Source organism: Megalops cyprinoides, chromosome 2 (assembly GCF_013368585.1).
Source record: "Megalops cyprinoides isolate fMegCyp1 chromosome 2, fMegCyp1.pri, whole genome shotgun sequence".
In the NCBI taxonomy this organism is placed as follows: Eukaryota; Metazoa; Chordata; class Actinopteri; order Elopiformes; family Megalopidae; genus Megalops; species Megalops cyprinoides.
The window spans coordinates 17539417-17565808 of record NC_050584.1 but is presented as its reverse complement, the minus strand read 5'-3'; the positions used below and the strand labels follow the sequence as shown (position 1 = coordinate 17565808).

The following is a 26392-nucleotide window of genomic DNA, read 5'->3' as shown; positions in this document are numbered from 1 at the left end:
GAGTGATAAATATAATGCAGTTATATAGATGTTTAAATCGTATATATTTTATCTTTGCACTCTTAATATATAATTTTATTCTGCAACTTTGCTTCGATGGTTTATTCCAGCAGGCGGCTTGCGCTTTGCTGAATGGAAAAAGTACATAGTGATAGGGACATCTGCTGGACGATTCATGAATTCCAATAAAATAATACTGGTTTCAGTGTTGATGTTTTAATGTTTTAATTCTATTTAACCAGCATCACTGTCCTCATCATCAGCCAACTTTGTCAAGTGCAGTATTAAACCTGCGAATTTTCCAGTATGACCTGTTGGTTGTTTACCTGTTCCATTCCAGCCTGGCAAACTTGTAGCTCTCACCTGTCCACTTTGTTAGATGCACTTCGTTCACACACTTAAAGACGCCCTGGATAAGAGCGTCTGCGATATGACGAAAATGTAATATAATGGAGGCGTTGAGGACCACTCTGACAGGGAAAGGCTTTTAAAAAGGGGGTCTGACAAGATAATCTAGAGTGGGATCACATACTTTGTTGTATTGGGGTATCAACACAGCAAACCTATCAACAGTAGTTGTCGACTTTGTTTATTGGCGTTGTCACCGTTGCACAACCTTGTACATCGTCTTCTTGTGATGATTTTCAAGGCATGTAGATCGACCGATGTGGGTTGTTTTAGGGCGACATTCTAAAGTATAAACATGCATATACAATACATTATATTCATGTTAATATAAATATATTAATACTGATGGGCTGATGGAGCAGAGGAAATGGAACGAGCCAATAAGAGAATATAAAGACCGGTATCGGAACTGCGAAATGATGTAGCTAACTGCGTGGGTTGCCGTTTTAAAACTGTCTCGCTAGGTAAGCACATCAAAAGGATTGAACGATCATTAGTTAAATGTGTTGTCACAAAATCTAGGCAGCATTTTTGCCGCTTCATTAAGTTCCACACCTGTTCGGTATCAAGTTGCGACGATTTAGTTGGTGTGAGCTTGGTAAGCTTGGTGGGCTAACGTTAGCTAACAAGCTGTATGTCCTTGTTGGTATGCTGTTCAGACCAAGAAACCGGTTGGTTTGAATGAGCTTGTTTGCATCTTTTGAACTAACCTTAGTAAACTGAATGTTTTAGGTAGTAAATCAGGGAACATGTTTTAGATAACTTATACGTTAGCTTGCTAGCCAAGACCCCACCATTGTTTTGACAAATCGACATTCATGAAAGCAAAACGACGGAAAGTTTAACCAGTATTTCTGCTAATCGATTAGATGAGTCATCTTGCTACTGTAGTGTTCTGTTCTGTTCTCTAACCATTTTATAGTATTGAAGTAACTTGCTGGCATGTTTGCTATCTTGGTAAGGTGAATGGTAGTTAGTACCAGCCATTGGGAGCATTATTCAACAAGCTAAGTTAGCTAGCTAAGAGGTAACTTAATGAGTTTGGAGAAACAAATCTTTCAGGTTCATTAACATCAGCTAGCTGGCCAACTATCTAACAGGGATACAGGTAGCTTCCTATCTAGACACAAGTGTGTTGACATCTATTTTGAGCATGTTTGGGGACAACACTGGCTAGATAATTAGTTACAACATAATATAAAATGTTTGCTAACTGGCAAACTGACACAGAGAACAGATATCTAGCCTTGCTAGCTGCGTTGTATGGCCTAGCCACACACTTTGTTTACTGTGTGGTTGCCTAACAACGAGTCGATTGTTAAAGCGACAGTACTTAATTGCTAGTCTTTCCCGAACTAGCCAGCTAGCTAGGTGCTACAAACTCTCTGTGAGCATGGCAATATTGGAGACCTCTTTTAATTCAATGTTTTAGTAACGAATTTTATTTTTTACTTTTGTTTCATGTGCCCGATGTAGAAATTGGTTGGAACGAACGAACTTCAGAGATTTCTTGAGGAAGAGAGGGATAACATGGCCAAAGAAAAGGTCGATTCGGATCCACCTTACCTTGAGATAAGGGTGTGTTATGCTGCTTCAGATATTTGCTATTACTTTTCTTGTGAAATTAATCATTATTTTATTCTCATTATGAAGGCTGTACTGTGCCTTGAAGTGTATCTTATTTGACAGAATTTAATTTTTTGAGATGTCAAAATGAATTTGTAAGTTATGGAAGATACCGTGCAAGCTGGACGATCAGTGTTTTTTTCCCTGTTACGTTTACACTTGCCCTGTGTGCTGTAAGGGATTCATTTATTTTAATTTTTCCTTCTCAAACAATGAATGGGCATTCTCTGAATTAATATTCAGTTGTTCTATAGCTTCAAACCAAGATGCAAGTTCTTGATTCATGAATTACAAATTAATATTTGATTTGAAATTAGTAAATTAGTTGTGGAATGATTGTTGTGGAATAAGTAGTCATCCTTTATCCTTTGATTTCTGTTGGATATTTGATGTTGGATGTGTGGTGCATAAAAATATAGATGTGCAAAGAATGAGGTATCAGTAATGTGATTGCTAAGGCTCCGTAAAAGTCTGGGTTTACTTGTCATCTGCATAGACAAAGATTGACAGTGGGTTGGACACCGGCAAGGAGAACATTCTTCCATCCAAGTGGCTTTCAGCACAGAAAGGTACTGTACAGCTGCTGCAGATGTTTCTCTCAGTCTGTCTGTGTGTGTGAGCTTGTAATGAGACTGTGATGTGTTGCATTTGTGAGGTGCAGTCACTTGTCTCGTCACATGCAGTTGGTGTGTACTTTCCTGTTTTCAGAGGAGAACTGTGGCCTAAGTTTGCCCTTGGGAGAAGAATATGACAGGAAGAGGCAAAAGCTTCAGCAGGAGCTGCGTCTGGACTATAGACGCTACATGGCTCAGGTAATCAACTGTACCGAGGGAGTAAAAAGTGTGAAATTAAGAAACGTTTCTGTAGGACTGCAAATGTGACTGATACTGAGGCAGAGACACCATTATGTCTAATAAATATGTACATGCTGCAACACTACATATAAAATGAAAACACACAATACTGAACAAATGTGAGCCTGAGACCAAAAGAGACCAGAAAATATCATTGGTTAATAACATTATTGTACGACAATGTAAAACGCAGACCCAAAAGGTGCTGTGAAAAGGTCATGAGCAGCACACCATCGAGCTCATTGCATTTTCTCCAGGTGACTGTCTGAAGGAGCTGTTATAAGATATAGATCCTTCAGTTTTCTAAACACACTGTCTCATTAGTTCTCCTAAAAACTTGCAGGAATTAACTCGAGGGGGAAAAAAGGTAGGTAACTTTTTCAGTTCTCCCTGAATATTGGGCAGTCCTCAGAGGTAGGCACCCGGTTGCTGATGTTCTGCGCTGCAGTTATTAAATTGTTATTGGGCAATATGGCTGGGATACCCTGTTAACAAATTACTTTCAACTGAGAAAATCTAATTTGGTTGCTACTTGCTAACAGAAATTCTGTTGATCTGACATTGATGTTGTTCAGCCGGAATCATAGCATTGTGCGTGGGGACAGGGCTTTGTGATTCTGATATGAGAATTGTAATGGTTGCCTCAGTAACCTCATAGATCATTAAAAAAAATGCAAATGGTAAAAACCCAAAACACGAATTTGCATGACTCCTTCGTTGTGTGAGGACATGTATACACATCACCCTTTTACAGAATTAGCTGGTTTTTAAATCTCTCAAATCTGCATTGATAAAATTCCACTGTTGTCATTATCAGATAATCTGACCTGTCTTCTTCCTTATTTTCTAGAAAAAAGATGTGAATGCTGGTGAGCTGGGCCTACACGCGCAGGGGCTCTCCCTGCCCATTGGCGAGAGGAGATCTGCACAGGTAGAAACCTAAGACTTTACAGTGGAATGCGCCAATCAGGGGGAGGTCTGTAGAGATGGATAATGGGTGAAAAGTAACGTGCTCCCTGGATGAAACCACCTTTTAAGTACATTACATACATCCAAAGGGGGCTACATGGGTATTTGGTGGAATGCAGTGGAACAGGAGGTGGAGGTAATGGGCAAGCTCAGAGACCCTGGGAAACCATATGGGTGCAGAGAGGACGTTCCACCCTCAGCATGAATGGGCTTGCTTATCAGTTAACAGTAACTGTGATTTGTTGATTGGTGTCGTTGGATAACATTGCGCAAATTTCGTTGTTTCTCAGCAACCACTTTGTTTACATCCCTCTGCACAGAAATGAGCTGCCTTAAACTGATCGGATTTTCCTCTAAAAGTACTTTTTTTGTCCTCACACTACTAACGAATTAAGCACCGATTTATGAGTTTACATACTTTCTGTGACTGTGCGTTTTCATAAGGTAAGGATATGATGTGACACTGAACTTTGTTGTAATGCGCCAATCAAGTTCAAAGATCGTTTTTTTTTTTTTTAATTCCTAGCATGTAACGTATGTAAAATTCAATTGTATTGTATTGTAAAAATGTAATACATTGAGTTGCTGACATGGCATGTTGAAAGCTACTTGTTTGGTTTTTCCAGGAAAGATTAAGAAATGAAAGGAACAAGGAGTATAATCAGTTCCTTAGAGGACAAGGACGACAGGGAAAAGTAGTTCAAGACGCAACAACAGTTTTACAGGTAGGTACAATACCTGTCTCTGTGTTTGTGTAGCTGCCTCCAGTCCTGGATTTGCCTCATGGTGTGAATATGTGAATGTTTGAGTTCTGACAAATTATAATATAATAGTTTTTCTTGATTTTTTTTCTCTTTTAGTACAGTATTCATGTTTTATTTGTCAGAAACAAACAGCAACACTGATTGATTGCTGAGAGTTAAAAATAACATGAATTAAGATGTTTTCAGAATGTGACATGCATTGAAGATGAATGAGGAAATGGAAAAGGTTAGTGGGGGGGAGGAAAAGTAAAAATTTGATCGAAAGCTAGTTTTTATTTAATGTGAGAATTACACCTGCTGATCCCACGTGAGTGCCTTTATCCCCGCTAATCTCAGGCATCAGCAGAACAGTGGGGCAGTATACATGCATCTCTGGTTTGTCATTTTCTGGCAGCAGGCACCCTATAGAGACGCTGAGCGCCCTGCAGCCTCCAAAGCTCGCGCAGAATTCCGCAGCGCTCAGGCTGGCTCCAGAGTGCCGGCGGCTCGTGAGCGGCTCCCGTCCAGGAGAGACGCCGCCACCCTGACAGAGGCCGGGACGCAGGCAAGGGCGCGCAAGGGTCGCAGGCGCTGGGAGGAGGGGCCGGACCCTCGCGGGAGGAGACCCGTGGTGTCCAGGTTTGATTTTGACTCCGAGCAAGAGTACTCTGAGGAGGAGCTGGACTTTGTGGACAGGGGGAGGCCCAGACTGAGCCGGGAGCCTGGACACGCAGACAGACCAAGGCGCAGGTCCCACCTCTGGCCCGAGGGGTACTGCCAAAAACACAGTCTCTTACTGCTCATGCCACAATGCATGCATTTCTTGCAAATCAATATGCAGAAATGAAGAAACTTTAACTGTTAATTATTTATTCTTTTCAGAGACATGCCGAGGCTGAGAGACAGAGGAATCATTGACCCTGATGACTACCCTGAAACGGGTCACTATGGGCGAAGGCCAAGGAATGACAACAGGTGCTACTCTAGGAATGTGATTTTTGATGCTTTTGCCTTCTGTCTGCTGTTCTACTGATCCTAATTTGCTTGTGGTTTGTGCACGTCATTTTTTCTTTGGGTACCGTAGAGTTTGCTTCGGAAGAATATGAAGACCTGTGGGACTAACAATGTTGAGCAGAGATTTACCTGTTTCCCTCAGGACTCAGTGGGAGAGGAGAAAGGTGCAGCCTCCGGTTGTTGATGAAGAAGACTGTAGGGAGGGGAAAAAAAGAACACTGTCTGAGCCCAAACCAAAGTAAGCACTGCCTTAAAATAGTGTTACTTTTCCATCAAAATGGGCAAGGATGCTATAGTGGTGATTATTTGAGATACAGTAGTTTACAATTAATTTTGTTTAATGCATTATCCCAGCATTATTCCTTCCTGCTGTAGGGGGAACACAGTCATACACAAAAGACTGCGTAGAATAGAGAGTATCTACCTATGTATGTGTATATAATTAATTTTCATTAATTAATTATTTTCAGTGCCAGGGAGACTGGCTTTACAGGAGAGGAAAGGGACCTGATGCACTCAGTGAGTCTGTCAGGGCAGTTTCATTGATCCAGGCTGGAGAGCATTCTGTTTATCCAGGCTGCTGGGCAGTGGGCCATGGACAGACTTTTTCCGCTTGCGATCTGAATAAAGATGGAGAGAAATGGAAGCAGTGCCCCAGATTGATATACATGGAATTTACCTCTCTAAAGAAGTGTGACTGACAAGCAGGATCCAGAGCTTTCTGTGGGTGTGTTTGTGCATCAGGGTGGAGGCGATGGGGCCAGTACCTCCCCGTGACAGAAGCGCATCGGTACGCAACAAGGACCAGGCCGAGTTTGCCACAGGACTAATGATTGGTGAGATCCATTGTGTTCTTTTGCAGAAAGTTTGGTCACGCATATGTGTATTTCTGTCGCACAGCTTGGTGTCTTATGTGTTGTGTTGTGCTGTATGTTGAAGGGTCATTTCGCAGAAAACCTGTTTCAATATGTTTACCTTTCAGTGTATTGGGCATACATACTGTACAATACAGAACTGGTTTCACAGCACAGAAATCTTCACATCTTTAAACAAGACTGTGCCCTGACATCTGGTTAATGTAATTTTCTCTCTCTAATGTTCCTTAAAGTAGGAGTGAAGAGTCTGTACTTGATTTTGAACTTTTCTGGTTTGGCAGTGCAGGCTGCAATTTCACCGTGCAGATGTATACGCTGAATCTTAGCGACAGACTAGCCCACGTCCTGATGAGAGGCCTAAGCTCAACAGTTGCGTAATATTATCCTGACCACCTTCGACCATACCAGTGGGAACAACAGTCAGAGTGCATTGACCTAGGTTACCCCTGCTGCAACTGCGATGTAAATTTCACGTTTTCACAATGTGACACGACGTCTTGCAGGAGCCGGGGACGAAGATAAAGCCGTGCAGATGAGAAAGGAGAGGTACAGGCAGGAGCTGCTGGAACAAATGGCCGAGCAGCAGAGGAACAAGAGGAAGTGAGTGGACTTGTCTGAGAGAGTGGCTGTCAGTTGGAGCCCTCTCTCTGGTTGTCAGGATTCTCACAAGACAGAGCCCTGAAGGATATGAGAGGTTGGACAGTCGCGCTGTGCGGATTTAATTGGCTTCTCCCATGTCACATCTGCCCTCATTTTATGCTAAGGTGAAGTTATTTTTGTGGCACCAGTTTGACACATTTTGGCATGCTGGACACCACACAGATTGTTAGCAGTGAGGGAGAGGGTGTGACATTGGCTACACAGGGGGATGAAGGCATTATTTGGAAATCCTCCGCCAGCATTTGGGAAACCAAGACCTGTTTTATGTTAGTTGTGTGCATCAGTCAGTTGGATTTCACTTAATACAATGCTGTCCACACAGGAAGTTTCACATTGCACTGCAAAATAAAATGCCACATGATGATGCTGTATGTACTGCAGCCAGTCTACCAAGCAGTGCTTATCTTGCAGTATAATGTGAGAAGAGTCAGTTGTGCAACACTCAGAGGGCATGCACTCGGTGTGGTATATTTGTTGCCCTCCTTTTATTCCATCAGGGAAAAAGAGCTGGAGCTCAGAGTTGCTGCTACTGGAGCCATTGACCCAGAGAAGCAGGTAATTACTACCACTTTAGGAAAAGTCATGACCAAGCACAGTGGAAAATACATTGACACGGGCTAAATTGATGTAATGTTTAAAAATATGAATCCATATATTATCATGACATATACATGTTAGTTATAGTTTCCTGGAAAAAAAAGATGTTCCTCAAAACTGAAATTTGAATGTAAGGGAAAGGTTTTGTGTGCGAAGGATTGATTGAATTCGATGGAGAGTGGTTATTTTATACTCAGGAGTCTTCTACAGTAAATCAGGATGATTCTCATGGTGTCAAAATGTGGTTGAGCAGAGTCTGTGTTTACATTACAGACCTTAATACTTAGTTCTAATTTTTTGTCCATATCCAATTCTTTTGCCTGAGGGTTTACATTCACTTTTCAAACCGACCCATATCCAGTGCCTTAATTTTAAATGCTTATGGGTCGAAATGACCTCTACATGTGAATGAACCACAAAAGTCATCTAGACCCTACGTGATGGTAAAATCACAACCTCCTTGTGAAATTGTGGAACATACCAAGATTGTTGTGATGACCAGACAAAGAAAGAGAGCCATGGTTGCATTGTGGCATATGTAGCTGTATGAACTGCTACTGCTGCAGAGAGGGGTGTGGATGTGGTAGAGGACCATTACTGGTGGGAGTGTGTTGTGGGCTGCATTGATGCAATGGATTGCTAACTTCTGAATGAAGAGGGGAACATTTGAGGTCTTGTGCAGTTGCTTATCCCAAAGACTCTCCCACCAGAACACTGTATGTGTTTTCACAGTTAACTTTTGTCATCAATAGTTGTAGTAGTAGTAGTAGTAGTAATCTGTTATACGGAGATTGATGTAAAAACCACTTGAGCGTTAAAAATATTCAATCTGATCATCCACATGGTGGTGGCATTGCTAGGTATCAGTTTGTATGAGATTTTACTTCCACAGATATATGGGGTCCAAATTTGATGTTATGTCTGATATCTTGTGAGTTTTTTTGCTGGTTACACCAGAGTGAAATAATTTGGATCAGATATGACAGAAAAGTGGAATTGGGTTGCTTTTAACAAGCGGTGTAAACAAGGCAAAAATCAATTGAAAATGTGGGTCTGTAGTTTTGAAGTAAAGTGGAAATCCTTATGAAATGGCAAGTTATTTTGTGTGTGCCAGCAGAGTGCAATAACAAAGCATGCTTTTGTTTTTTTTAGCGTGACCGGGAGGAGGTAAATGTGCATTTAACAAACAGTAGGGGGCAGACTTGGGCCAAGTGCTTCTTCCTCTGATTCATGTCATACTTTCTATTTTTTTTTTTTTTTTTAAAGCAACGCTACAGTAGTCATTGTTTCTTGTGGTTTTTCTTATTGACACTCCTATTCATTTCTGTAAATAACACAATCTTCTGTTTGAAGCATGAACCTAAGCTTTATGTTGCTGTGTTTTCTTTATTCTTTAAGCTCGTGTATTGGAGGTACATTGTAACATTTGATTAATTGTTAGAAAAGACAGCGGCTGACACTGTTCGTGGGATTGTTTTGCTCCCTTTAAAGTCAATGTCCCAGAACTCATATTGAAGGAAGTATGAATAAATGGCAAAGTAGAAAGTAAAAAAGATGTCCTCTTGTGAAGTAGTGAGTGAAAGTTTCTTGTATAATGTGGTGACATCGATGTGTCATAGTGTTGCCCTTCTCACGTCACCACTCACAGCCAGATCGTATCAAGCAGTTTGGCGCAGTGACTCGTGACTATGACGGCAAGAGAAGGGACGTCCCGTACCGGCCGGGGCTGGGCCTGGATGCGCTGGGGGCCGATTTGGGTGGGCGGGGCCGTGCGGAGCGGCCCCCTGCGGACACGGTGGAGGACAGGGCCCCCCCCGACAGGCCTCGTGTGGCATTCCAGGCGCCAGTGCTGGACTACAGCTCTGCGCTCGGGGCCCTGGTGGGCACGGGGGCAGCAGCGGGGCTGCCCGGGGGTGGGGCAGCTCCCCTCAACGAAGACTTCCACAGAGGTCTCTCCAGCACGCTGGGAGAGATCGTCGCCCCCAGGTAATTCACTCACATGAGATGAGTTTTATTACCTATTGAGTCAAGGGTAGTGTATATTGCCCTAGATATCTGTCAGTCTGTCTGTCCTTTTCAAAGGACCGATGCATCAACAGTGTTTTGCACGGTGTGAGGGTTTGCAGTATCTGACTGCATATTGTTCTTTTCTCTGTCATTGCCCAAAAAGCTGCTCAGTTAAGGAAAAAAAGTTGCATAATTTTGATTATGGTATTATGGTTTGATCTCCCCTCCCCTCCCCTCCCCTGATCAGCCCTTTCCAGCTTGTATAATGTGTTGTATTGGGCCGTTTGTTTCCAGAATCACAGGTGTCCCTCCTCCACCTCCACCCACTCTGACTGATGTGTACAGAACTCCCTATGATGGGGCCTACTACTATTACGGAGCCAGGAATCCACTGGACCCCAACCTGGCATACTGTAAGCTTCTTTTCCTTAGTAACAAGCTGAATGTCGTCAAAAATGAATTTTCTTTTTGCCCCAAAACATAAATATGCATCAGGTGGACCCAAGGGTAGGTGTCACCATTACAGTGCAACCCCTTGTCTAGATTTTGGCATTTAGGAATAATGTGTGCAGGATAATAGAGGAAAACAAACCAGTGTGTGTATGCTATCAGTGAGAGTAACTGAGGCTAAGCATTCAGCCTTTCAGGACTGTTTGCTGTTCTGGGTCTCGTTTCCAAAGATCTGGTGACTCAGCAGTCAGACTTGGAGTCATCCAGGATGGCTTGGAAACCAGAACTCCCCATGGATGGGTCTGACCATTTGTTATGGATCTACTGTGTCACCAGATCAATAGTAAAAACTTGGCGTTGTGATTAATTGGGCTCACACTGGCTGTTTCGGTGAGATAATTTGAGAGGAGCGGGTCGTTCCCACGCAGTCCTGTTGCAGCCACATGCGACACAGCTCTCTGTGGTCATTAGCCTCACATTTCCCTCATGTTTTCTACAATGTCTGTCATGGAAGTTGGGATAGTGCTCCAGCAAGGCCCTGAAGCTATGCGTTGACAATGTAAAATCACCTTGTGTTAGTTGATCAAGGAGGGGAAAAATACTTGTTTGGACTTAATGTTAAAATCAGTCTCATAAGGCCTATTGAACGAGGGTGTTTATTTCCATACCATATTGTCAAAACTAAACCCTTAACCCAGCACTCCTTTTCGGATTTGTACTGACAGCTCTTGCAAAAATCATACTCTTTTCAAACTTCAATGAAAGTTGCCAAAACCAACAGAGAGACAATATATTTTAGTAATAGATGTTTTTATTCAGAGAACACAGCAGTAGATATTGGCAGGATATATTACATTGCGGGATATACTGCAGGAGGTGAAGCTGCTGTGTTTTGATTTACAGATGTGCCCGTGGCGGGGGCAGTGCAGCCCGCAGACTTTCTGAAGCAGCGGCCTGGAACCTCCCAGCATGGCGGTGCAGCTCTCCAGCCACAGTGAGTCTCCCGCTCTGTCACCACCACAGAGACCCGGGTTCTGCGGGACGCGTGGGATGCTATATGCTTCAACATGGCAGTGGCCTATTTGCTCTCAGTGCTGCAAGTCCCTGACGATGTCGTGGGGCATTACAACGCATGTTCTCTTTTTTTTTTTTTTTTTTTTTTTTTTTAAATATATATGGATTTTATCACTGAGCTATTTCTTGGTTGAAAAGAGTAACTGTCAGTGTGCCACACTGAAACCAGTGTGCAGCTTCACCAAAGTTGAAGGTTCCCCTAAGCACCAGCAGGGGGTGCACTGAGTAAATGTTGTAGCCCTCTGATCTGTGGCGCACAGCAGCATGTGGAGCCGGAGAGCGGCGCAGGTCAAAGTTGTCCTCTGGAGGGACGGAGCGGAGTCAGTCAGGCTGAGTCACTGCCGTCGCTGCCCTCTGCAAACAGGCACCCCTCTGGAAGAGGAAGGACCGGGCAGAAGAAGGCTGCATGCTAAGAGATCTGATCATAGGGCAGGCTTTACTTAAACAGGCTCCTCAAGTGTAAACAATCCCTCAGTTCCACACAGCTCTTGACGGCAGACCTAATGGCTGTGATTGCATTTTACAGTGAATGCACAACTCAAATGAGTTTCCCCTAACAGCAAGGAAATTCGGTATTTTGAATAAACCTTTATTTGCTTTTAATCATTTTTTAATTGCAAAGCAAGTTCTCAGGCATTCTTTAATTTAAGTGCGTGCATGGTCACAAATAGTGAAACACTTTAGGTCTTTTCATTTAGATGCACTGAGAGCTTGACCAGGTTTTTCGAATGTTATGAAATGTCTTTCACACAGAGCGACCGGTCAAACGGGCACTGCGCCCAGCGGGATTGGGGTCGGAGCCTTTCCAACAGAGAGGCCCAAACCATCAAAAGAAAGCATGCTGAGTTACCAGGAAGCACTCAAACAACAGGTACACCCATTCACCTTGCAAATGGAAGGCAGTAATCTGTACAAGCAACTGCACATATTATAAATCCTTCTTTACTGGCCAGAGCCTAGGAGAGTGTTTTTTTTGCCATCAAGTGCATCATGGGTCTCCAGATGAGTTTCTGTGCAGTGCCATGAGCCTGCAGTGATGGATGCAAAGGCCTGGAGGGTAGGGATTAGGGAAGTCCCATTCCCACCAACAGCTGGATCTGCTGAGTACTTCAACTCCCTATCTCAGCACTGGTCTCTGGGGAAGAAGTACATAAGGAGTCCTGGGAGCAGCAGAATGAGATATTAGTTGATTAGAAATGCCACTTTGTGAGAATGGAGTCATAAATTGCTGTGGTAGGGCACAGGGTATCGAATTGAGATGCTGAATGCTGAGTTGACTTGTGCTGATGCCAGGAATGCATGAGCACCATGAGTCAGGTTAGTGGCAGCTTGTAATAGCTCAGAGAGGATTAAGCAGGAGACGCTCATCCCACTCAAAAGCATGTTTGCCTAAAATAACACTGCCATTGATACCAAGAATCAAAAAGGCAAATGTTTTCTCTATGCCTATTTGTCAGACCAGTGAATGACCCAACAGCATCTTCATTTCAGAAGCTAATATTTTAATATGGAGCTAATATTGGGCAGCAGTATGACATAGTTGTAAAGCGCAGGGCTAGTAACTAAAAGGTTGCTGGTTCGATTCCCCACTGGGGCACTGCTGTGCCCTTCGGCAAGGTACTTAACCCACGTCTACCGCAGTAAATATCCAGCTGTATAAATGGCTAAAACTGTAACCTATGTAAGTCACTCTGGATAAAAATGTCTGCTAAAAGACAGTAATGTAATAGAATGCGCTAACAGCCGCACTCAAACCCTGGCCGCAGCTGCAAGAGAGGGAGGAGCGGAAGAGGAGGGAGAAGGAGGAGAAGGAGCGCTACGAGGCCAAGCTGGAAGCGGAGATGAGGGCCTACAACCCCTGGGGGAAGGGCGGGGGTGGCGCCCCCCTCCGAGACAGCAAGGGAAATCTCATCAGTACGTCTGTGGCGTCCTGTCTCTCTCCCCCGATGCTCAGCAGCCGTCAGATTAACATGCATAGGACAGCACATGTTTCCCATTGAAATCCATGTCACTCACATACAGTAATTAGTTCCATCCACATTTCTTTGTCCTTCAACTTTCTGTAGCCTGCAGAGGCTGTCAGCTTCCTCAGCTAGACTTATTACTCTGCAAATCCCCCAAGCTTTTGCTATGCAGCAGTCATCACTTATTAATGATACAAGAAGATGCACGATTTCTGCCGAGAATGTAGTGAGGATGGTGGAGGAGCGTTGTGGTTCTCCAAATGTCAAAAGGAGATGTGTGCTCATGGGAAGTTGCTTATTGTTGCTGCTCTGTCCACGGTGGTGGTCTGTTCCTCTAGCTGACCTGAACCAAATGCACAAGGTTAACGAAGAGGCGTACTTGAACCCCGACTCTCGAGGAAAGAGGGCGGCGGGATCTGTCAGCAGGAACATCCCGTCACCGCGAGGGGAGGAAGGGGCTCCCTCGGCACACAAAATCTCGGGTAAGCAGATCTGGCCTGAGGGGGAAGAAGATTTTCAAAAACTGTTGGAACATAATGCATCACTCTACTGTTCCATTCCCAATCAGCTTTTTTAGGAGAGCACTGGAATATAACTGCTTATGAGTCACCTCTGTTTGTTTTGATAGGTTTCTCCTATGCCCACATGTCTGCGTTTGCCCGAGGCAGCGGTTTTACAGATCTACCTACACCGCAGCAGCTTCACGAGCAAGACAAGTATAGGGACTACCTCAGACAGCAGGTGTGTGTTATTTCAGGGGTTCTGAACACGTGTTCACACATGCATGTTTGACCCTGGCTTTTTTCCCCATTTAATCCAACGGGCAGTTGCTGCAACTACTGGTCTGGCAGATCATAGCCTGTCACCAACGAACTGTGTTTGGCAGTAATGGCTCGACAGTTCAGAGTCAATGGACTGATTTAATCAAACCTCCAACTCATGACACAGATATTTCTCTTGATGCATGGGGTATATTGGTTCTGTGTTTCTTCCTTGATTTTCTTGACCTCATCACCTGACCTCTGGTTAATGAGGTGATGAATTGTAGTGCTTACAGAACAGCACATTACAATCCGTCATGAATGATCAATTAATCAAACATTTAATCAAGAACAAAAATTTTTTAAAAATGCATAAACACTGTCTGTTGATGCCCTGTATATCCTCACATACAGGTGCATAAACGAAAATGTTTTTTTTTAAACATGAACATTTTTTACATAGCTGTTTCTGCTTGTCTTTTTCATTAAGTATTTCAAAGGTGTTAGACAGATGCTTATATTTACATTATTATGTGCACTCGACAGTTAGACATCTCAATGTGTGTGCTCATGTTTAAAAGCATCAAGCATTCCAGCTATTCTGAGTGTTTGAAAGCACTCTGACACTCAAAGGTATGTTGGTAAAAGCTTTTCCTCGCACGCAAGGAATTTGTCTGCGTGTTAATTTGCTCTTACTTGTTCCCTTGCACTTGGAGTGGAGGAAATCACGGAAACTTGCTTTCAGCAAACACTGTATTTGTGCTAATGGTGCAGCTTACTGTCGGAGTCTTTGTTACTATTGCATACATGTGGTTGCCTTTAAAAACTCATTCATTCTTTTGTTGCACTGTGCATCCAGCTGTAGCTTCAGTAGCGGAGCCAGAGTCATTTTAATTTCCATATTTCTTTTTGGCTTTTAATCCTTTACATTCCCAGATGTAATTATCTTTAATGTGGTAGTTTTTTCATTGTTTCATTGAGTCTGTTTTCCAGTAAGTAGTTTTACTTCAGTGTGCAATGAACAAGAGAATAGGCCTTATCTGGAGTTCCACATTTTCATGCATATTTATGCTTTATTGTTGACCTTTGAAAAGTCTGCCCTGTTGTTTGATAAGTAATAGATGAGGAAACGGTCAACTTTTACATATGGTGTCCTTTCATTTTTTGTGAAAAGAGCTCCTATGTTTGTTCAAAGGAAGCCATGTAAAAGTGAACTTGTGGTGTGGGACTTGAAGACTTACAAATCTCCCAACTTTTTTGCTTATCAAACATGGAATAGTCTGTATAGATACAGACAGATAGATTTGAAGTGTGAATGCAACGCACCATCAAGTGAACAACCAACTTCACACTGGTGAATAGCTCTTAGATGGCATGGAGTGGGTGGTTTATGTGTGAGAGGACGACACTGATGAACAGCTTTGAGACCGCATAGAGACTTTTCCCACATGTAAACCACCCGCTCTGCATAGTCTCAGAGCTATTCACCAGCGTAGAGACGGTGGTTCACACGTGGAAAAGAACTCTACAGTGGTGAACAGCTCTGGGGCTGCATTAAGCGGCATTGATCGCCTGAGAAAGGACTCTCTGCCTGTGTTTGGGGACAGATTGAGGAGAAGCGGCAGAAGGAGGCGGAGGAGCGGGAGCGCCTCCGGCTGGAGGAGGAGAGGGAGGAGAAGAGGCTGGCGGAGCAGCGGACTCGCATGCAGAAGGAATACGAGGAGGAGCAGGAGCGGAAGAGGTGCAAGGAGAGGGAGGTCTGTGTGTTCCCTGCGCAGAAAGCACAAAAGGGAACCTCTCTAGTTTCCCAACACCCCAAAACATGAAGCATGACTAGTTTTCTTATTAGACTAACCTATTAGTTTCTCATTATTTTTCACTCTCCTGCTTGAACAGCACAGTAGGGTAAAAGCAGTAGACTAAAGCAGTGCCAGCAGTTGACGTGGCAGAGAGTAACCCTCCAGGCTTGCAGGTCATAAGGTCTGGATGTTGCCATGATTATAGCCAATGGAGAGGTCTGTTGTGCTGAAATTCAGAGGAGGCCCACCACAGCCTGTCATTTCTGGGGTCCTACGACTTCTCGCTACGCCGTGGTCACGGGTAAAATAAGCGGCGCTAATGTCGGCGCGCGTGAACGGGCTTCGCTGTGCCGGGTAACGCCTCTTCCCTCGGCAGCAAAACGCCCAGAACGAGGAGCAAATCCGCCTGCTGAAGGAGCGCCGCAGAGAGGAGGAGCGCAAGAAGCGGGAGGAGGAGGAGAAGGAGAACGCTGCTCTGAAGCAGCAGACGGAGAGGGAGAGGCAGGCCCAACTGCAGGAGGTACGGCTCTCTCTCTCACACACACACACACACGCACGCTTTGAGGGAGCAGGCGAACCCTCACAGGCTTGTGGAAGCTGCATTAAAGCTGCCTGGCTCTGTACCAAACTGGCAAAGGCGTCCTAAAAGCGCCATACAAAGGGCCTCTGCAGAGCAACACGCAAACTTGCGTAGCGATGTGACTTCGTAAGAGACTTTAACGATTCTGCTGGGTCCCACAATGTCACAAAGCACTAGGACAATTAGCCACATTGAAGGCTTTGTCAAACTCACGCGCTCACTCGTTTTCCTTTGGGAAGATCCCACGGGAGCCATCTCCACCAATCCCAGCCGTGCAGAAGAGACTCGCCTCTCAGCACATATCCAGACCCCGCTCCGTGGACAGCCATCGGTCCACCACCACTCTGTCTGTGAGTGTCTGGCGGTTATCTAGTCATCTACACCATTTCAGGGGCCTTTTTAGAATGAAGTGCGGCAGGGTCTTCAGAACATCGTCGGGTAAAGGCATCTCGAGTGAGTTGTAGTCCACAAACACTACAGGAATTCAGATGGGAGTGGCGAATATGGGAAATACTCCAATAGAGAATGTGTAGGCAGTATTTATGAATGTAACACGAATGTAATGACAGTGAAGAAGCTGTTGGTGAAAATGAATGAGTAATGATCTCCCAAGTTTGTTAGTGATGCCCCCCCTCTCTCCATAGGAGCAGTCCATCTTGGCACCGCCTTCCCCACCTGTACCGGCACGGAGGAACCAGCTGAGAGCCGCAGGTAAAGCGGACTCACTCCTACTGCTGTTCCACTCGTTGTTCTGTCTCAAATGGCCTTTCAAATCCAGATGTCACACAGCCGAATCACCTTTCATCAAACCATTTTCGGGACGGCCTAACGTTGACATTTAAACGTTGGTTTAGTTTGGATTATTCCTATCTGTTTCTGGGGAAAAAAAACAACATTGAATTTCATACTTGATCACTGTTTTTTTTTTTTTTTTTTTTTGTCCTGTCTGTGGGTTATGGCCATAATGCATTCCCCACAGCCACACTTCCCTATTATCAAAAATCTTTTCAAATGGTTTTTAACGTGCGGGTAATTCAAAAATGTCATAGACCACAGTGTTGCATTGTAGTGGTGACTGTGATTAATAAATTGTATTTCAGTACATATTTCTGTTAATTGGATTTCCCTGACTGAGGACAGGCATACTGGTTGCAAAGAAAAAGGTAATTTAAATAAAAGGGCAATAAAATCAGCTGTACGCTAGAAGGTAAATTGATAAATTGCCTTTTTGATGAAAAGCGCCATCGGCTCATGTTAAAGGGTTTCTTTTTTAAATCTCACCCTATCATCCTTGCCTTCTGCAGATCTGTACAGCTGAAACAAACACACACTCAGGAATTGGCTACCTAGGGGGGTAGTAAGTGGATGTGGAAATAAAGCGGTTGTAAGCTGTGCGCACAGAAGGCCGAGATGTTTGCACACGCCGTTAGCTCCCCCGGGTCCGGTTTAAAAAGCCCCTCCTGTGAGCGGAGATGGGGAAGTGAGCTCCCCTAAATGTGGCTCATTTTCACCAGCTGGTTTTTGAGAGGCCGCCGGTGCGCCTGTGCTTTCTCTCCGTCCGTCCATTAGAGGAGCAGCCGGGCGTGATCGGCGAGCTGTCAGCCCTGCGCAGGCAGCTGCGCAGCGAGCAAAAGCGGCTGGACAGGCAGCTGCTGCAGACGGAGAGGGAGGAGCCGGACACACCCCCCGCTGTCAGGTGGGCGGCGCTTGGCATAGATGTGTAGGGATTTCCACATATCTGTTGTAGTCGTATTCAGTAATTGCATATAGATGTTAAAATTTTTTTCCCCGCTATAAACATATGAAAAATGAGTAAGTAGTCTAGAAGTTTGATATGGTGTCACTGCTCTTAATGGTTGATATATCCTACTGCTGTAAAAATTGATTCGACGGATAGATTAGTTTGTCATTTATACTTAATAACAAGGCCTACCTTAAAAGTTTGTTTTGTGTTTCTTTTCGATAGATGGGAGTATATCCTTGACTTGGCCAGTCAGAGGATTTATAAGGTTTATAAGCAGCTTATAGCCTTCATGCCATGCTTTGGCACATACTGAAGTATATGAATGCAGTGGTAGTTCTGAGGCAAATAGTACAGTAGCATCATGGCTATGGTATATGCAGTATATTCAGAAAGAATGCTATGCTCTTTTTTAAGAAAAGGAGAAGAGAACTTGCAAAGGGCTTGCGTATCAAGGGAGGAGTGCTGTGTGCTCAGACTGTAGCCTCCCGTGTTCAGGCTGTCGTGCTGTGTGCTCAGTGACTCAGTACAGCCTGCTGTCTCCAGGCGCAGAGAGCGGCCGCAGGTGGACGTGTTTGACATGGCCAGGCTGCGCATGCAGGCCCCAGTCAGGAGAAACTCCAAAACCAACGAGCCCATCAACCTCCAGAACATCCGCGACTTCAACGAGCTCAAATACCGAGGCAAGATAACCCAGCGCATTCCATCGCTGCCCTGTAATGACTGCCCTTCATATTCTTCCACCAGCTATTTCCAGGTGGTATCTCTCTACCTGCACCTGCTGTCTGCAGTAAAACTGTCCATCTCATTCACTGTTATCAAACTCGCATCAGCGTGGCAAAGCGGTTAAGGCATTGGGCTTGTAACCGAAGTTTGCTTGTTCATCTCCCAGCAGGCGTATTGCTGTTGCGCCCTTGAGGAAGTTACTTAACTGGAATCGCAGCATGGATGGATAATATGTATGATTTGAGCTCTGTAGGTTGCCCAGGAGAAGGTCGTCTGCCAGTCAGATAAATAATGTAGTGTAACAGTGCGTTGTGAGTTGGGGGTGCTGGAAATCGGGTAGCTGTTGTGTTTGATCTTCTCCCACTGGCAGGTGCTTATATGAGGCCGGCGCCTCTCTCTCGACAGTCAAAACACCAGTCTGTTTAAAAAAAAAAAAAAACACAACTTATTTATTTTCGACCTTACCAATGCATTTCATCTGCCCAGCATGAAAACTGCAGAATCTCCCAAAGTCAACCCCATTCTGGCCATGGCCGAGCTAATGTCATTAACGAATGGCCTGAGGATTCCTTACGGTCATAAAATGCATCCACCATATCAGAGCTTGGCAGCATGTATAGAGACCAGAGGAGACGGGCTGTAATGAAGGAAATGAGTTTGAACGAATTCCCAGTTAGAATCTGTGTATGCATGTGTGCAGTGGCGGGGATTGCCTAAACGTGCAATGTCCACATTTCCACAAGCCGGGAGTAAAGCACTCAATGCAGGCATCATGTAGTCGAACAGTTAAGCACTGTGTATGTGTGGGTACCTCCAGAGTAAATGTAATGGTTTAATGCACCTGTGTCTCTACGAGCTAGCTTCTGTCTTGTCTGGCCAACTATTGACACCTGGTCATGCAGTACTTATAATATTGTTGACCCCTTACATGGCTTTTTGCTTGTGTTGTTGTCTGCCACACTTGTAAGTCACTTTGGATAAAAGCGTCTGCAAAATGAATTCATGTAAATGCAGAGTAAAGATGTAGCCTGAAGGGGATGTGTTCACTCTCAGGCAAATAGACAGAAACAGCTGTTGCGTGTTGCGTCTGCCGTGAGCAGCAGGCGACCGCAACCCCCCCACCCCCCCCCCCAGGTGCCTTTCCGGTAACCTCCCACTGACACACCAGGGCGGGACATTCGCTCCCGCCCCCCACGCTGGCCTTCGATCTGGTCACCCCGTCCCGGCACACAGCTTTGCCCACGGAAACATCCCCTAGTCTGCCTCATGCATCGTGCAGTGTTACGTAAGACGAAGGGACTGAGTCATAGCCCGTGTTTCAGCGCAGAACGCATAACAGACCCTGCTGGGACCATGTCTCACGGCGGTCGACATGACAAGCCCTCCTGGGAATGGCAACTCAAGTGACTCTTCGGCAGGGGATAAAAACTTCACACTTCAGCACACATTCATTTCTTCCTTTAATACGATCTGGCAGCAAGTTTCTACCTAACAGATACGCTTTTTTTTATTATGGTTGACACGAGGGATTTTGGCCCGGCCACGTTTGACCTCGGCGCACCTCCCGGGATTAGTTCCGTGCCTGAGCCACTTTCTTCCCGTTGCACACAAATGTGTGGGACAGGTTTGATGTCCCGGAAAGGCACATACTAGAAAGGCTGGCTGCATTGTAGGATGTGAGGGGGAAAACCTGCTCTGAGAGAAACTGCCTGCCTGCATCACTATGACACACCAAGCGGTAGCTGTTATTTTTATCTTTTTACAATTACATTACATTACATTACATTATTGTCATTTAGCAGACACTGTTATCCACAGGTACTTACATATGTTAGTCATTCATTTTCACCAACTGTTGCTTCACTGTCATTACATTTGTGTTACATTCAGAAATTCTGCATACACATTCTGTATTGGCATACTTCCCATACTCGCCACTCCCATCTGATGCCTTACATTACATTATTGGCATTTAGCAAGTGCTCTTATCCTGAGTGACACGCATCGGTTGCAATTTTTACAATGTTGTCCATTTATACAGCTAGATATTTACTGAGGCAGTTGTGGGTTAAGTACCGGGCCCAAGGGTACTGCGGCAATGCCCCAGCGGCAACCTTTTGGTTCCAAGCCAGGCTCCTTACCTCTATTCTACACTGGTGACTATTAACGCTAATAGTCTGAGAAGGAACTGTAAATGAAATGGATTGTGTGTGTGTGTGGGTGTGTGTATGTTGCAGACAGCGAGTCTCGGGAGGAGGTGCGGCAGGCGTACCCGGACCCCCCGGTCGACGACTACAGCCTGGAGCTGCAGCAGCAGGCACTGCTCCGGGAGCAGCAGCGGAGGATCAACCGCATGAAGAGGAGGGAGGCCCGGGGTCAGTGACAGAGTGACGGCTCCCTGAGCCCGTCCATCAGAGAGACCGCCATAATGACCACATGCCGTTAACCACTGTCCTCCTCCTCTGCAGATTATTTCGACCTGTCACCTCCGACGCACCACACCCGCAACTTGGTGAGTTGCACGAAAGCTCCCGGGTAACAGTTTTTCTGATGAACACACTCTTAGTCGTTCTCCAGTTTTCGCTCAACACGGCGACCCTGGGTAAGTGGGTTTTCGCTGTAATAGCTCGCCTTTAATAGTTATGCACTTCAGCGAATGACTGTTTGTTCTTCCAGAGAGGGAACTTTGCAGACAATCCCCAGAGAGGCTCCCTGCTGGAATCGGAGAGTGCCTTTATCGGTGAGCCAGTTTTAATGTGACCCTTTGAACTTGCCGTGCCTGTCCTGGAGACAGTCGGCATAGCTTAGTCGGGGGCCTGCAGTGCCATCCTTGAGTCAGGCTTCAGATCAGGCTGGCCAGTCCTCCTTCTGAAATGATCCCAGAACACTGGCCATGCGCAGAGCAGGTGAAGTGTTGCCAGGCTGCAGCTGCCGCAGAGCAGGGGTGGGGGGGGGGGTTCTTCCGATTACAAAGAGCCGGAGCTGCAGGTCGACAGCCGAGGGCAGGAGCTCCGGGCACGCACAGATGGACTGCCAATATAAACATGGCAGCCGAGGCATCGCACCAAGACAGCTGGTGCCAGTCCGAGAGGCGGCCCGCCTGCCAAACACAGGCAGCTGACTGCGCGGACGGCCAGGCGCAGAGAGATGCAGTGAAACTAGAGCTGCTAGAGCGTGTGAGGAAGGGTGGGAGGCCCCCCGAGCGAGAATAGCCCGTCTGGCATGGGGGGAAAGGAGAGGGCATAGAGACCTATTTGGCTTGAAGCAGTAGCTACATCAACACACCCAGGGTCATCCCACTTAACAGTTTTTCATTCAAAATGTCACAGTCTTTACCATGCGTCGCTGAAACTGTGATTTATCTCACGTGCCATTCGCTTCAGATTCCAGTGGAGACACCTTCCCAGTGCCCCCAGAGAGCAATCTGAGGGCAGGGCCGCCCTCTGCACGAGAGTGGAGGAGAGGACAGAGAACAGATTATGACAATGTAAGTGCTGCTTAATGAGTGGAGATATCCAGATCCTCAGTAATCCCTCCATCTGCACACATGCATTGAAAGAGCACGGTCAAAACACAGACTGACATCTTTTCCAAACGTCTGACTATTTTTTTTTTTTTTTTGTGCTTAAAGAACTGAAAGGTGTCTGTCTGGAAAGGGCCCCCTTATGTGATAGCCATGTTTGGTCTGGTCTCTAGGAGACGAGGACCCCTGAGCCTGCTGGGCAGCCGGAGTCTGCTGGGCAGCTGAAGCCTGCTGGGCAGCTGAAGCCTGCTGGGCAGCCGGACGCTCAGTCCCTGCACTCTCTGGCCAGCTTCAATGTGGAGCAGGTGAGGGACCGCAACGAGCGCAGGATGAAGAGGCTGGAGGAGATGAGCAGCCAGGGCTGGACAGCCGGTGAGTGACGCGCCGAGAGAGACCCCGGCGTCCTGCTGTCCGCCGCCGGCCGTGTTCGGTGACGGTGCTCTCTGCCGCTGGCCCGCAGGGGAGGCCTCCTCGGACGATGCGGACAGCCTCCTGCAGCTGGCCCCGGAGAGGCGCTACTCGGTGGAGACCTACGCCACAGAGCCCTGGATGAGGCCCGGCACCTCGGAAACGCTGAAGCGCTTCATGGCGGGGCGCACACGCAGGGAGAGGCCGTCCAGCAGAGACTCCGCGGCCTGGGAGGGGCCCTCCACGTACCACGGCTGAGGCCCCCCAAACCAGGCTCGCTCTCAGCGCTCCGCGCACGTGCTGCGGTGGCCTTCTGTACATGCAGCCGCAGTGACACCTTGTCATGACAGTCTTTCCTTTAAGAAAGCGTGCTTGTTTTAGACCCCCATAACTGAATTTCGACTCTTCCATCAAATTTATACACAGGTTTATTTCTCTGGTTCGTCTTTTAGAAGTTACGTATTTGTTTGTACTAGTTAAACTTGAAATGTCCAAGAAATATGTAGCTTTAGTGCTGCTGATTCGAGCGCTGTGTGGACCTGTAGTAGGTTGTGCAGCCTCTAGACAAACTTTGGGAAAATAACATCAGACAGAGCACACAATGGGTCAGCTTAGAAATGAGCGAAGCAGCACTGGTCAATGCATGCTTTGTTCTCGTGGCAGGCAGCAGCTGGAGTTCCGTCACACGTTCTTGGTGAAATGCTGGACAGCTCTGGCTTGAGGCTGTGTCATTCTTTGGTTCCAGTGCAGCTTTGCTACAGTCTGTAGTGGAGACCCCGGTTCTTTGATTCAGCTTGTTGTATTGTGATATCAATATATGTGTGTATATATGTATATACACAAGTTGTAGTTTTTAACATAGAATGTTTTTTTTTAATTTTACTGAATTTAAATTATTAAATTTTACTGAATTTAAGGTAATAAGTAATAAATTTTTAAATACAGTTGTGGTCTTTTTTTTTTTTTTACATTCCATTACAACATGACATGAAATTTGCTCAAAAGACATCCTCATATGCCAGTTTTTTTGCAGTATTTCCACCTTTACAGCACAGTGAAAGAGGATGGTAAAAATGTTGAGGCAAAACCCAAGTCACTGCACAGCTACATGATCAGAAGCAGATCTCTGTTGAGAAGTTAACTATACTGGTAGCGAGGTTCCTGGCTTGTAGTCACAGATGAATATTTAAAGAACCCCAGTAAAGGAGACACACACACCAATTTAGCAAACAAGATGAGAAGAGGAAAATCAGCTAAACATCTGAAGTTTAACATGTATAAGCTCACTGCTTTAATATCAGCTCTTAGCTGGAAACTTCAGATGTTTGTGAATAGGTTAATGTCTTATTACATCAGAAGTACACTTTGTAGCGTGCAATTTCTTAAAGATCACTTCACTGATTTTCAGTGTGGACTGCTGCTCCAAGATTTTTTAATATTGTCAAATGGGCAGATATGGAGAAATGGTGTGTGTAAATGTGGAGAAATTCTATAATTGACTGCTTATGGGAAGATGGTTTCCACAGTAATTGCTTAATTCAATACTGTCTGGCTATGCATAGTTATTTGGGGTTATAATTCCTTCAGCCATGTAATGTACAATGGCTACTTTCAAGGAAATCATCCTCAACAAATGTAGTTAGCCAGATACTGTGGAATAAAAGGATTCTTGTGCTTTGTAGTTGCTAGATCACGTAAACCCAACACTTACGCTTCCACCTACAATACAGTGAAGTCTTCAAGTTTTATCATTTTGTCAGTTACGACTAACAGGTGGCTTAAATTCAGCTGAACATCAACACTGAGCAAAATTAATATCAGCATCATGAACCTGTGGGTGATCTGAGGAAAGGATACCATGTTACAATGATGTATGCCTACAGCCAGAGGAGGACCCTGGATTAAAAACAAGCAATAATAGAATTTTGCACTAATGTACAGAGTTCAAAACCTTTATTGACCTATGACCTGATTAAAATGTGTCGGATGATAACCAGTCTTGTACAGAAAGTTGTACAGATTTTTTTTTTTCAACATAGAAAACTTTACATTGCTGTATCATATACATTTTGTCCATTAGTTTTCTACATGACTGTGACCAGGAATGCCTCAAACCCACTCAGATCCATACTTCACCATCAAAACATCAAACAACAGCTAACATTATTCATATTATCAATACATCCAGCCATGTCCAAGCAAAACACCCCTCAACTGTTTATATATTTAACCGTTTTTAAGTTTTGTACACATACAGTGAAACCTACATCAAACATGGAAACAGATTGGTGATGATTCAGATGCAGTTCAGATTAATTTTGCATTGGTTTATTTTTTCCAGTTTTAAGAGGATCCCAGTGACTGGCTGCACTTCATTTTTAATTTAAATAAAAGCCTCTGTACATATAAAATGGAATCATTCACTATTTCCTTTCATCAGTGTCTATTGTGTCAACTGATCACGACTCTTTATCGGACAATCCCACTGAGCAATGGTAAAGTTAAATTAAAAATCCTCACAAAAAAGTAAAAATCCCCAGTGCATTCTGCGATAAAACAAGTGCAGCAAAAATTCAGAGAAACACAAAATACAGAAATAAAATGACTGCAGGTACGATGTCTAGTGTTATGATATTATATTACAAAGCTGCATTTCTGTACAACTAGTTTCATCCGAGGGGCTGTTGATGCTTACTGTTAGCCATCGGCTGTGCAAAAGGAACAAAAAAAAAAAGAAAAAAAAAAAATCAAAAATCAAGTCACAAACATAGCTCTTCATTTGCACTAATTATTGATCATCTGTTTGTTGCTGAAATCATTTCATTCTTCAGACAGCTGTGAGATAATGTCACGAGATAGCAAGGAACACACGCTCTTTTTGAAATACTAGGCTTCTGAACATTCAGAAGGTTAGAAAGTAATTAAATATTTTTTCATTATTATAATCATCAGTATAATCCTGTAGAGTATTATCCTACTGTACAAGGCGTGGCTCCGAGCCTCACTGGCCTCGCTACCTGTTGTCCTTTACCCCAGGAGCAGCTGCAGCCCTGTAGGAGCATCCAGTACCGTTGATGGGCTGCCGCCTGGGGGCCGAGTCACTTCAAAGCATCCCTTGAACCCTTCAGAAGGGTGGGGGGGGGGGGGGGGGGGGGGGGGGAGTAATTCGCCACACACAGAAACCTTTTTATTTTTTTCAGGAGGATAGACAGACAGAGAGGAGGCCTCTGGGACGGCAGTGCCCTCTAGAGGTCCGGAGTGCTGACGCGGTCACGCTGGCCGGCCGCAGCGGCAGCAGCAGCTCCCGAGCTCACTGGCTCCCTGCCTCCGGGTCCACGCTGGGCGGCTGGGAGATGTTGAAGACGATCCCAATGCGCAGGTAGAACTTGCGCAGCACGGCCCGCAGCTCCGGGATCAGGTCGAACTGCATGATCTCACACAGGAGGGGGTAGTACCTGGACGCGTGAGCCTTGAACTGTGGAGGACAAGGGGGCGGTGGAGGAAGGGGCGGGGGGAGTGGAGGTTATATTTGGCTTAACTTTCTCACTGCCTGGGTATGTGTGCATTTACCCTCAATTCACTTTGAAATGACCAGTGTATCTTCGGAAGAAGT

The 26392-nt window shown here is 45.2% G+C and overlaps 2 protein-coding genes across 2 annotated transcripts in view; one reads left to right on the top strand and one right to left on the bottom strand.

Moving 5' to 3' along the window:
- The first annotated feature begins 805 nt into the window (after positions 1-805).
- On the top strand, positions 806-23159 carry LOC118796472 (centrosome and spindle pole-associated protein 1). Its single transcript, XM_036555357.1, has 31 exons — positions 806-872; positions 1885-1986; positions 2531-2603; positions 2743-2846; positions 3739-3819; positions 4484-4582; positions 5016-5371; positions 5483-5575; positions 5757-5852; positions 6359-6450; positions 6993-7089; positions 7647-7704; positions 9395-9732; positions 10048-10166; positions 11107-11197; positions 12031-12148; positions 13044-13191; positions 13580-13723; positions 13870-13982; positions 15610-15759; positions 16178-16321; positions 16621-16731; positions 17026-17092; positions 17951-18077; positions 18669-18805; positions 21086-21223; positions 21317-21360; positions 21525-21588; positions 22232-22335; positions 22545-22743; positions 22832-23159. Exons 2-31 carry the CDS (start codon positions 1939-1941, stop codon positions 23035-23037), a joined length of 3759 nt encoding a protein of 1252 aa, XP_036411250.1. The 5' UTR covers positions 806-872; positions 1885-1938; the 3' UTR covers positions 23038-23159.
- A 2779-nt stretch (positions 23160-25938) lies between these two features.
- arfgef1 (ADP-ribosylation factor guanine nucleotide-exchange factor 1 (brefeldin A-inhibited)) overlaps positions 25939-26392 on the bottom strand; it is a 56467-nt gene continuing 56013 nt past the window's right edge. The window contains exon 39 of the mRNA XM_036521070.1: positions 25939-26254. Coding sequence (XP_036376963.1) covers positions 26090-26254 — 165 coding nt within the window. The 3' untranslated portion in view covers positions 25939-26089. The remainder of the gene's footprint in view (positions 26255-26392) is intronic.

Excerpts from the sequence above, each read along its gene's own strand:
- LOC118796472 (XM_036555357.1), top strand. The coding sequence starts at position 1,939 with ATGGCCAAAGAAAAGGTCGATTCGGATCCACCTTACCTTGAGATAAGG. Across the intron at positions 15,760-16,177 it reads AGAGGTGCAAGGAGAGGGAG|CAAAACGCCCAGAACGAGGA; the intron begins GTCTGTGTGTTC and ends TTCCCTCGGCAG. Across the intron at positions 18,806-21,085 it reads CAACGAGCTCAAATACCGAG|ACAGCGAGTCTCGGGAGGAG; the intron begins GCAAGATAACCC and ends TGTATGTTGCAG.